At 34.2% G+C, this 12,682-nt stretch overlaps 1 protein-coding gene across 1 annotated transcript; it reads right to left on the bottom strand.

Moving 5' to 3' along the window:
- Nucleotides 1-39: 39 nt before the first annotated feature.
- On the bottom strand, nt 40-3,798 carry LOC139521376 (uncharacterized). The gene is made up of 2 exons (XM_071314855.1): nt 2,974-3,798; nt 40-111 (listed from the first exon to the last, which is right to left on the bottom strand). The coding sequence occupies exons 1-2, from the start codon at nt 3,796-3,798 to the stop codon at nt 40-42; spliced, it is 897 nt and encodes a 298-aa protein (XP_071170956.1).
- Between the last annotated feature and the right edge of the window lie 8,884 nt (nt 3,799-12,682).

Raw genomic sequence — 12,682 nt, 5'->3', positions numbered from 1 at the left:
CTTTAATGTTATTGAATGGTTGTTTCTGTATTGTCCCTGTTATAGATTCGAGGTAAGCTGTATTGGACTCGAAACTCCAAGAGTCGATGGCCAATACAGCTGATCGAGAATCTATAACAGAGCCAATACATAAACAGCAGTTCTTAACTTTTATTGAATGATTTTAATTTTTTTAATTGGAATAAACCGAGAAACATACATAGAAGAAGATACCGAATTTCATATCTGAAATTGTCTTTTCGCATTCATCATTTCATGTCAATGGATTTTTTGTCAAAATTGTCAGATGTAATTTCTGATTTCCTGTCCAAGAACTTATTATTATGCTATAACAATGCATTTTATCTAGCAAATATAAAGTAGTTGGGGAAAATAAATCAGATAGTTTAACTATTCTTACTTTTTGATCGTCTGCGTTCTGTGATTGATCAACGGAAATGAAACAGTGTCAATTATCTGTACTCGAAAACGCTGTGAAATATTTTCGTTTCAAGACATCAAGACGTTACATAACACTTACCATCATTTAAACTTTTTAGTTTATGATTTTAAGTTAAACAAATTATAATACAAATGTTTTTTATGCATAACCATACGTTCATAGTTAAGTAAGGTGTAATAAAATTGAAACCGGAAGCCATGGACCAATACGGTTTTTTTCGTAGCACTGTTTTTTTTTATGTCATATTGGCCGAAAAGCAATATAAAGTCTCGATGTATATCGACAGAAAAACGTCATCAGTATTGCACATGTTGATTTATACGTATTAGGGCTAATTTGCTGATATCATTTAACGAAGCACAATATTTCCCTTTATTCATTTAGCTATGGTACCATTGAAATTAAAGATAGAAGGAGAGGATATCCCCTCAGTTCAGGAAATTGAAAAACGTGCCAAAACATTTTCACCAGAATATGCGCTCATAAAGTCTATACAAGAAGGGTCTATCATCATTTGTTTGGATGTAGCGTCATCAGCTCTTTCTTCCCTCGGCCTTTTTCTTGAAGTTATTGAATCTTTACTGTCAATTGTACTACAACGAAAGCACAAGTATGATGATGGTAGCAATTCTTTTGTTATCATTTCTTTAGACTTTATGGACAAAAATAATGGTGAGTTTTGTTTTGTTTATATACCGTAGCTTCTTGACGTTTAAGATTGTTATTCCGTAAAAAATGTAGTGAATAAGTCCATGTTCCATATCTACTGTTTGTCATCGTTTTGTTTTTTCAGCGTTTCTACGCTTGAAATTGGTCTTAGAACAAACAACTTTTGATCAAAATATGTTTCCTTGTTTATTTAATTGACAAAATTGGCATAAACGAATGTAAGGGATACTTGTATATTCGGGATTTAACAATAGTAAATAGAAATCTTGAAAAATCACTTGATTTATTAAAATACATGGTTATCTTATTTCATTACCTAACATTTATTTGATATCGACGACAGGTGCGTTGTATGGTTTTATAATTATTGAAATTCTCAGTTATAAACTTGTGCAATCTATAAACAAATTCATAAGTTGGCAGTGACCGGACCCATAAGGTTCGTACTTCGAGTTACAAACGTCTGTAATTTAATTGAAAATGTCTCGTAAAAATGTCTGATTGCGGAACTTTATATCGTAAAGCATTCTAATTAACAAGTCAGCCTTGCAAAAAAAAGATTAAATATGTGTATACATATATATATATATATATATATATATATATATATATATATATATATATATATATATATATATATATATATATATATGAGTCTGAAAGATTGTGTAACAATACCGATAAATAGATGGAAAACAAAACACTAAAAAGTGTTGAATATCATTGCACAAAGATGGAAAAACTGAACAGATGATATAAATGATACAATAATTGCAAATATTTCGGCTCAACAAATGGCCTTCTTCGGTGACAAAAGTTTTAACAATAATGAGATATAATGTATAAGGTGTAAACATAGATCACTAATAATACAGGTAAGTTTTGGTCGATTGATTTTAATCCAAAATCCTGAATATAATAATATAAACACTAGACTGTAAATTTAATTATTTCTTTCTATTGATTCCATCTGGATGGAGGACACCCAGTGTTTTTATCCAAAACCTCTCCCGATTTTCTCTTTGCCTATGTTGCCATGTACAATCCTGTTCGATCACAAGGATCTTCATGTGATCAAAATCTTTCAGATTGTGATCTGGTAACCTGAAATGTTGGCTGACAGGAATATACGGTTTTTTTGTGAGGTCACTCCTGTGGCCATTGAGGCGTTTGTGAAATGGCTGCATAGATTCACCAACATATTGGAGACCACATCTAGGACACTCAAGAACGTAAATCACGTTTGAGCTTTTGCAGTTGACATTGCAGAAGATCTTGTATGTCTTTTCTGTGGTCTTACTGTGAAATGTTGATGAATGCTGCAATTGGTTGCAACATTTGCAGCGCTTATCCCCACAAGGCTGACAATTACCTACAGTATGGTTAGGTTTGGAAAGGTCAGCACGGACAAGTATATTTCTCAGGCTGTTAGGTTGTTTGAAGGCAATCATGGGAGGCTCAGGAAAGATTTTGGATAACTTCGAATGTTTCTCGATTGCTGTCCAATGATCACGAATGGTCTTGAAACTATTTCTCAGGCATGGATGGTAGGTGAGCACACATGGGATTCTTTTACTTTTCTGTTTATCTTTGTAAGTTAGCAGACTGCTTCTGGGGATGGATTCCGCTTTTCGAAAACTATTTTTGATGTTTTTGTGTTTATATCCCCTTCTTTTCAAATGTCCTTTAAGCTGCCCCAGACGTTGTTTTGCAGTGTCTTCAGAGGAGCAGATTCGCCTTATTCTTAGAGCTTGGCTGTATGGAATGCTCTTCGTGCAGTGTGGAGGATGGCAACTTTCAGGCGACAAGTATTGATGAGTATCTGTAGGTTTAGAGTATATATCTGTGTTTATTATACCTACAGAGAGGGTGCTAGATGTATCAAGGAAGTTTATGGTGGAATTAGATGTTTCATGGGTGAATTTGATGGTAGGGTGTTGATTGTTAGCATTTGTTATAAAAGTTTGTAATTTTTGGTCTCCCTTGTCCCATTTCATGTCAACGTCATCAATAAATCGATACCAGGAAAGCGGTTTTTCGATGGAGCACTCCAGCAGTTGCTTTTCAAATTTACCCATGAATATATTGGCATAAGATGGAGCCATTTTTGTACCCATAGCAGTGCCATTTGTCTGTAAATAGTGTTCTCCTTGGAATGTGAAGTTGTTCTTTTTCAAGACCATAGTAAGCATTTCAACTAAGCAATCAGTAGGTGGAATTTTAAGAGATCGAGAGTCCCAAACTTCTCTACATGCTTCAATACCATCCGCATGGGGAATATTCGTATAGAGAGAGGTGACATCCATAGTGACAAGAGTAGTATTGGCAGGTAGAGGGTTTAAATCCTGCATCTTTAGTAAGTAATCTGTAGAATCTTTAATAAAAGATGGCAAGTTTTCTACATGAGGTCGAAGATAGTAATCAACGAATTCGGATATTTTTTCTGTGGGATGACCATTAGCTGAGACGATTGGTCTACCTGGGTTACCAGGTTTATGAATTTTAGGGAGCAGGTAGAATCGCCCAGGTTTTGAATTTTCAGGTTTTAAATATTTGAAAGTATCTATATCAATGATGTTATTGTCACACATTTCCTTTAAACATTCTGTTATTTCCTCGCTGAATTGGAGGGTGGGGTCCGAATTAAGTTTTCTGTAAAACCGGTCATCATCTAATTGTTTTTCCATCTTTGTGCAATGATATTCAACACTTTTTAGTGTTTTGTTTTCCATCTATTTATCGGTATTGTTACACAATCTTTCAGACTCATATAATTTTTCCTGTTTGTGTAGTATTGTCAATTTTGATGATCCAATACCTATTAAGTTTACTGGTTGGTAGATTCGTATAGACTCTATATATATATATATGTTCATCCTATATTGACTCTTAAAATTCAAGAGTTTATCTAAAAATGAGGGTACTTTTTATATGGCCTTCCAAATACCGTTTCGATCCCTAACATCACTGAAGAGACATTTATTGTCGAAATTCGGATCTGGTGTACAAAAAAAGTATTGACACCTTAAGTTTGTGGCATAACATCGTGGCCACATGTTAATTGTTTTCTGTTTAGTATTAAATTTATATTAAGATCCATTTTGTTACATCTTGTGATCAATTTTATTTGGCAATCGCCAATGGCAGTCAGCAGGGTTAAAGAACATCAGTTGTTCGACCTGTTAGTCAAATGCGTTTTGTTTAAATATCCTTTTCACTTTTTTGGTCTTTTGGAAAATGTTGTTTGTGCTGTTTTTAGACCCTTCTACAACGAAATTTGTTTTACATGCACACGTATAAAAATTGCGGTTTTTATCCAACGCAATCATGGGTTTGAACGTAGTTTTATATATATATATATATATATATATATATATAATGTCTAAAAATAGCAACAATCAACATTCAATCTAATTAAGCGTGGATCAGTTTGTGAAAATAAACTGATACAGTTACTGAATTAAAATTATATAAATGTCTAAGAATATAACTAAAACACACTAATTGATACATTAAAAAGTTCTATTAGATGTTAAATAGAAATACGCAATATTTCGCTAAACAAATTAGCTTCATCAGGCGTGTGCATCTCTCAAGGTGAAATCGGATGCATGACAGAAAAATATTTTTGTAGCTTAATCTATACAAGATTTGAGGGATGGGTGTAACATATTAATTCGGTCATAAAATATGTTTGTAGCTACAACTACATGAAGTTGGAATAAAAGTTTAACACATTTATAGATGTTCGATTAATTGTATGAATTTTTATAAATTAATTTGTATGATTTCAAGATAACTATGGTTTTGATTTGCTTTGAAATCTTTTTTCGTCTCTCTCATTGAGTCCATCAGGTTCAAGAGTTCGTAACTGGTGCATCCAAAATCTCTCTCTTTTTTGTCTTCCTTGTGTATCCCAATTTTGATTTTTCTCAATGATTTGAAATGTGATGTTTTCAAAATCATGTCCTGCTCTTAAAAGGTGTCTTGTAATTGGGCAGTTCCTTTCTTTTGTATAAAATGACCGTAAATGATGTTAACATCCGACTAAATAACCATCGGTCATTTTATACAAAAGAAAGGAACTGCCCAATTACAAGACACCTTTTAAGAGCAGGACATGATTTTGAAAACATCACATTTCAAATCATTGAGAAAAATCAAAATTGGGATACACAAGGAAGACAAAAAAGAGAGAGATTTTGGATGCACCAGTTACGAACTCTTGAACCTGATGGACTCAATGAGAGAGACGAAAAAAGATTTCAAAGCAAATCAAAACCATAGTTATCTTGAAATCATACAAATTAATTTATAAAAATTCATACAATTAATCGAACATCTATAAATGTGTTAAACTTTTATTCCAACTTCATGTAGTTGTAGCTACAAACATATTTTATGACCGAATTAATATGTTACACCCATCCCTCAAATCTTGTATAGATTAAGCTACAAAAATATTTTTCTGTCATGCATCCGATTTCACCTTGAGAGATGCACACGCCTGATGAAGCTAATTTGTTTAGCGAAATATTGCGTATTTCTATTTAACATCTAATAGAACTTTTTAATGTATCAATTAGTGTGTTTTAGTTATATTCTTAGACATTTATATATATATATATATATATATATATATATATATATATATATATATATATATATATATATATATATATATATAAAGCAAATTTACAGTTGATGTTTAGACGAGTTGTATATATATATATATATATATATATATATATATATATATATATACAACTCGTCTAAATGTTTAGACGAGTTGTATATATATATATATATATACAACTCGTCTAAACATCAACCCAACATTGTTAGATCTGTAAATTTGCTTTTGCAAACTTTTTGTTCTTCCCTATATAAGTTTCTAAGAATGTTACTGTAACACACCAATGAGTGTTATAAAATTAGTTGTTATATTTTATATAATTCACGCAATATTTTGCTAAACAAATTTGTTTTAATCGGGCGCGTGCATCTATCTAGGTGAAATCGGATGCATGACAAAAAACATTTTTGTAGCTTGAGCTTCACAAAATTCGTGTTAAAGTTTAACATATTGATGATTGATGGTCTATATAAAACATATTTTTGTCGTTTATTGTACATAACAATTTTTAAATCTAAACAAATAGTTGTTTTAATTAAATAGAATGAAATTGATGATTTATTCCTTTGGTTTTGGGTAAAACTGTTTTTCATCCCTCTCAATAAGTCCATCAGGTTCAAGAGTACGTAGCTGATGCATCCAGAACCTTTTTCTCTGTTTTCTCCTTTCGGAGTCCCAATTTTGGTTTACCTCAATTATTTAAAAGGAGTATATCCTGTTTTTAAAAGGTGTCTCGTAATTGGACAGTTTTTGTCGAGCCTGCAACTTTTGTTGCAGAAAGCTCGACATAGGGATAGTGATCCGGCGGCGGCGGTGTTAGCTAACTTCTTAAAAGCTTTATATTTTAGAAGGTGGAAGACCTGGATGCTTCATACTTTGTATATAGATGCCTCATGTTACGAAGTTTCCGTCAGTCACATGTCCAATGTCCTTGACCTCATTTTCATGGTTCAGTGACCACTTGAAAAAAAAGTTCAGATTTTTTGTAATGTTGAATTCTCTCTTATTATAAGTAATAGGATAACTATATTTGATATGTGCGTACCTTGAAAGGTCCTCATGTCTGTCAGACAGTTTTCACTTGACCTCGACCTCATTTCATGGATCAGTGAACAAGATTAAGTTTTGGTGGTCAAGTCCATATCTCAGATACTACAAGCAATAGGGCTAGTATATTCGGTGTATGGAAGGACTGTAAGGTGTACATGTCCAACTGGCAGGTGTCGTCTGACCTTGACCTCATTTTCATGGTTCAGTGGTTATAGTTAAATTTTTGTGTTTTGGTCTGTTTTTCTCATATTATATGCAATAGGTCTACTATATTTGTTGTATGGAATGATTGTAAGGTGTACCTATCTAGCGGGCAGATGTCATGTGAACTTGACCTCATTTTCATGGTTCAGTGGTCAAAGTTAAGTTTTTGAGTTTTGGTCTTTTTATCTAATACTATATGCCATAGGTCATCTATATTTGGTGTATGGAAATATTTTATGATCTTTATGTCAGTCGCGCAGGTTTTATTTGACCGTGACCTCATTTTCACGGTTCATTGCACAGTGTTAAGTTTTTGTGTTTTGGTCTATTTTTCTTAAACTATAAGTAATAGGTCAACTATATATGTTGTATAGAAGCATTGTTAGCTGTACATGTCTGACTGGCATGGTTCATCTGACCTTGACCTCATTTTCAAGGTTCATTGGTCTTAGTTTAGTTATCTTGGTTAATGTTTAGTTTATGTGACAGTTGTATTAAAGCTTAGCTTTATACTTAGGACTATCAACATAATATCAATGATTAGTATAGAAGGCGAGACATTTCAGCGTGTGCACTCTTGTTTCCTATTGTATAGAACGACCGGTGATTGTTAAGTCTGATGTTGAATTTAGTTTCTGTTTCACCAACATACTGCAGCTTGCAAGTTCCATAAGTAAGAATATAAATAGATGTCACAAAGATGTTGTATCGCTGCTTTGTTACTGTGCTGCTGAAAGAGTGGTCAGTGTTGGCGGCTTTACAGCTCTTACAATTGCTTCTACCGCATTGTTTGTAACACCCAAATTTAGAAGTTTCTTGTTTCTTTACTTTTGATGTCACAAGTATGTCTTTGAGATTTTTGGGTCTGCGATAGGCAATAACAGGAGGTGATGGAAAAATTTCTTTTAAGGAAGAGTCATTTTCGATAAGACGCCAGTGCTTTCGGATAGTAGATGAAATATTTGTCAAATCGGGATGGTAGGTTACAACAAACGGAATTCTATCTGCACGGGTCGTCTTATCTTTGTATTCCATAAGGCTAGCTCGATCTTTTTCTTGGGCTTTATCAAAAGCGTCTGTGATGTTTTTAGTTTTGTATCCACTTGATTTCAGCTGTGTTTTTAGTTGTCCCAAACGATAGTTAAGTTTGGATTCCGTGGAGCAAACTCGCTTAAGTCTGATGACTTGACTGTAAGGAGCAGTGTTTCGGGTGACAACTTTTTGGAGAAAGGAACTGGTGTTTATCAGTTTTCTTTGTGTGGAGATCAGTTGTCATGACCCCGTTTTTTACAAATGTGGTGGTGTCGAGAAAAGCAATTTTCTCGCTTGAAGATTCAGATGTAAATTTTATTGAGTGATGGATCTGATTACAATTATCTAAGAAATCTTGCAAATGTTCTGCAGTATCGTCCATTTCATGTCAATATCATCAATAAAACGGAGCCATGACAAGGGTTTGTATGGCACACTCAAAAGGATGCGTTCTTCGAGACCCCCCATAAAAATGATGGCAAAAGAAGGTGCCATTTTTGTTCCCATACTAGTTCCGTCAATCTGTAAAAAGTGCTTGTCGTTGAAAATAAGTTGTTATTTTCAAGCAAGCACTAGCTTGAGCAATTGAACTAGACAGTCAGTTTGGGGATGTTTATCTTTTCGAGTATTCCATACTTTTTCACACGCGGCTATTCCTTCATCTTTTGGAATATTTGTGTATAAAGAACACACATCCATTGAAACTAAAATTGTGAGATTTTACAACTACTGCATGTATAGCAGTCCTTAAATAAAAAAAAACCAAAAATGCCTTAACTGATCCAAATTGGTATAATACTTCAAATTTGACAACGGTAGTGCAATTGCAACAGAAACTACATATTTAAGCCTCCCAAACGAATAGCAGTTTAATAAGTAACGTGGCTACGTACTTATACATCCATCCCCAATGAATAGAGCCCTGTAATTTAAACTGGTATGATTATTAAAATTTAAACTGTAAATCCAGTGCGGAAGCCGGAGTTACTGGAAACAAGTGTTATTAGGTAAACAATGATGGAGGTATACAACGTTACTTGCAAAACCCAGAATTTGGATACCTCCTTCAGTGTCGATGTGGCCTGCAGTATGTTGGCGAGACAGAGCAACCATTCAACAACCGCATGAATGGTCATCGAAGTGACTACACTTGCAAGCCCGACCTACCCGTAAGTCGTCATTTGAGATCACATGGGCACGCCAAAGCTGATCTCAAAAACCTTACCATCACAATCAGTTTCCCCAGAGGGCATAAATGAAAAAAACGTAGAATGAGTCATTCATTTTCCTCTCATCACTTTTTTTTCAAAAATTGTTTACCTACTATCACTTGTTTCCAGTAACTTCGGCTTCCGCACTGGATTTACAGTTTAAATTTGTAAAAAATCATACCAGTTTAAATTACAGGGCTCCATTCATTTGGGATGGATGTATAAGTACGTAGCCACGTTCAATTATTTTGCCACATTATTAAAGAAGAGGGACATTAAACTGCTATTCTATCCATGCAGTAGTTGTAAAATCTCAACTGCCACCACCTTTGGAAGTTTAGAGTTGTGTCAGTTCACATCGCAAATAACTATTTTTATTTAGGCATATCTTTGTAATCATTGGGTCGTGTTTGGAACTTTTAAAATTGTACCAGCGTCTGTGATGTTCGCTTAACCCTCTTGCTGCCAGAGGGACACATTTGTCCACACCGGCAGTGTCGGAGGGACACATATGTCCATGGTTAAATTCATGCAAGCTTCTCTTCAATGCTGTATCCCTTTCAATTAAAAGACCGAAGATTAAACAGTGTTATGTTTTTCTCCAATGGGTCCCAAATGAAACAGTCATTATGTCGTGACGCCATATATCGAATGACGTCGTTGTTGGTAACATCACAGACGTCGAGCTGTCGTATTTTCCGGCATATAAAATGCAACCTTGAAAAACGGTCGGCAGCAAGAGGGTTAAGTTGTATATATTTCAAGATCTAGATAGTGTCTCAGTTTGAATATATTGACATGATCCATTTGACATCGTGTTATTATTGAAGAAAGATATCTGTTATCCGAAATATCTAATAATTGTTCATTTTATAGTTATTATATGGCGATGTTGTACCCTTTTTGACTTGTAATATATTATATTGTGTAGTGTACAGTATCATTATACATGATCCATCGCCCTGTAAGATTAATCGTTGACTATTTATTCAGTCATTATATATATATTACAACTATTGATAGCGCTTTCGAAAGAGCAAACAAAACTAGTCGCCAAGAACTTCTTGAGTACAAAGATAGGAATAAAGCAGCTAACAGAACACCCCTTGTACTCACTTACCATCCTGATTTCAAAAATGTGTCATCCATTGTTCAGAAGCATTGGAAAATTATAGAAAATGATTTAAATCTAAAAAAAGTATTTTCTTCACCACCAGTCATGACCTTCAGAAGACCTAAAAACATCCGTGACAAATTAGTGACATCTGTATTAGCAAAGCAGCCTAATCCATCGCCCGGTTGCTACAAACAATGTGGTCGAAGGAATTGTTTGTGTTGTAAAGCTGCCAATACAAGCAGTTATTTCATCAGCTCCGTTACTAAACAAAATTATACCATCTACTCTAATTCCAACTGTAAAACGGAGAACTCAATTTATATATTAACATGTGACACTTGTGGCATTCAGTATGTGGGAGAAACAATGGACAAATTTAATATTCGGCTCAATAACCATCGTTCATCGTACAAAACCAACAAAAACTGTCCTCTCACAAGACATCTTCGTTCAACGAAACATCCTTTTGATAATGTCACTTTCCAAATTATAGAAGTCAACACCGAATGGGACACCACGGCGAGAAGGAGAAGAGAAAACTTTTGGATTCACCAACTCCACACTTTAGAACCTGATGGTCTTAACGAAAAAGACGAAAAAAGATACAGGAAAGATAAAGAATAATTTAAAACAAAGCATCGTCCTTTTTATCCCGTAATATTGGCCAATGGACGTTGCTAACTTCAACTACCAATTATGTATTTTTAAGGTAGCTAAATCCAAGTGCAACATGTACATTGAGCTGCAAAATTTTCTTATTTTCAAAGCAGCTAAATGCAAGAGCTCATAGACATTGAGCTGCAAAATTTTCTTATTTTAAAGGCAGTTCAGTGCAACATAGACGTTGAGCTGCAAAAGTTTCTTATCATCTACATCCGATTTTACCTGGATAGATGCACGCTTGATAAAGCTAGTTGGTCTAGCGAAATATAATAATAAAAATAATACATGGCAAAATCCGTATCATATGTCGTTTCATCCCGAGACACCAATATCAGCCCAAGGGCCTTTAGGCCCAAGGGATGATATTGGTCGAGGGTGATACGGCATATATATATTACATGGCATTTTTCATATCGCATGTATTATCAGCCCTAGGTTCAATATCAGCCCAAGAGACGCATGGCTTGAGGCTGATATTGACCGAGGGCTGATAATACATGCGATATGAAAAATGACATGTTATGATCTTTTTATTATTTGCTTCAACAATGGAGAAAAATAACAGATTCATATACGTGGTTCCCAAATAGAAGTTTAAAGAGTGAAAAGTTTACGGACGTCGGAACCCAAATTTAGTACATACGATATGAAATCTTTCTATCATATGCCTCAACAAAGAAGAAACATATTTTAATATGGACGAATCGACAAAAATATACATAATGAACACTGTTTGGAAAAGTCAACTTTTTTAAAGTTACTTTCTAAATTATGTTTGAAACTTTTAAAAATGCATTTATTTAATAATTTGTTTGTTAGTTTCTTTTAGTTTTTTTTATTATTATTTTACACAATATACTTACCAGGATCCAAATAATTGTTTTGTACACTACTTTGTAAATAAACTCATCATAGATACCAGGACTAAATTTTATATATACGTCAGACGCGCGTTTCGTCTACAAAAGACTCATCAGTGACGCTCGAATCCCAAAAAGTTGAAAATAGCCAAATAAAGTACGAAGCTGAAGAGCATTGAGATCCAAAATTCCTAAAAGTGTTGCCAAATACAGCTAAGGTAATCTATGCCTGAGGTAGAAAAGCCTTAGTATTTCAAAAAATTCAAAATTTTGTAAACAGTTAATTTATAGATATAACAAATCAATGATAATTCATGTCAGCACAAAAAGTGCTGACTACTGGGCTTGTGATACCCTCGGGGAAATAAATCTCCACCAGCAGTGGCATCGACCCAGTGGTTGTAAATAAACTCATCATAGATACCAGGACTAAATTTTATATATACTCCAGACGCGCGTTTCGTCTACAAAAGACTCATCAGTGACGCTCGAATCCCCAAAAGTTGAAAAATGCTTTCCATAGAAATCGTAGCATTGAGGTGTATTTTCCGGAATTTGCCGAGTATCACCGAAATGCCATGCGATAACGTTACGGAAAGGCATGTGATAACAATCGAAGCATGTGATAATATCAGATTATTACATGGCATTTTTCATATCGCATGTATTATCATCCCTAGATTCAATATTAGCCCAAGAGCCGCATGGCTCGAGGGCTGATATTGACAGAGGGCTGATAATACATGCGATATGAAAAATGACATGTTATGATCTTTTTATCATATGCTTCAACAATGG

Source organism: Mytilus edulis, chromosome 4 (genome assembly GCF_963676685.1).
Source record: "Mytilus edulis chromosome 4, xbMytEdul2.2, whole genome shotgun sequence".
NCBI classification, from domain to species: Eukaryota; Metazoa; Mollusca; class Bivalvia; order Mytilida; family Mytilidae; genus Mytilus; species Mytilus edulis.
This window is presented reverse-complemented; position numbering and strand designations above follow the sequence as displayed.

Bases quoted from the DNA above. Each gene is read 5' to 3' on its own strand.
- LOC139521376 (XM_071314855.1), bottom strand. From the start codon at position 3,798: ATGGAAAAACAATTAGATGATGACCGGTTTTACAGAAAACTTAATTCG. The intron at 112-2,973 runs GTAGGTATAATA...GCTCTGTTATAG, and splicing joins ATACATCTAGCACCCTCTCT to ATTCTCGATCAGCTGTATTG.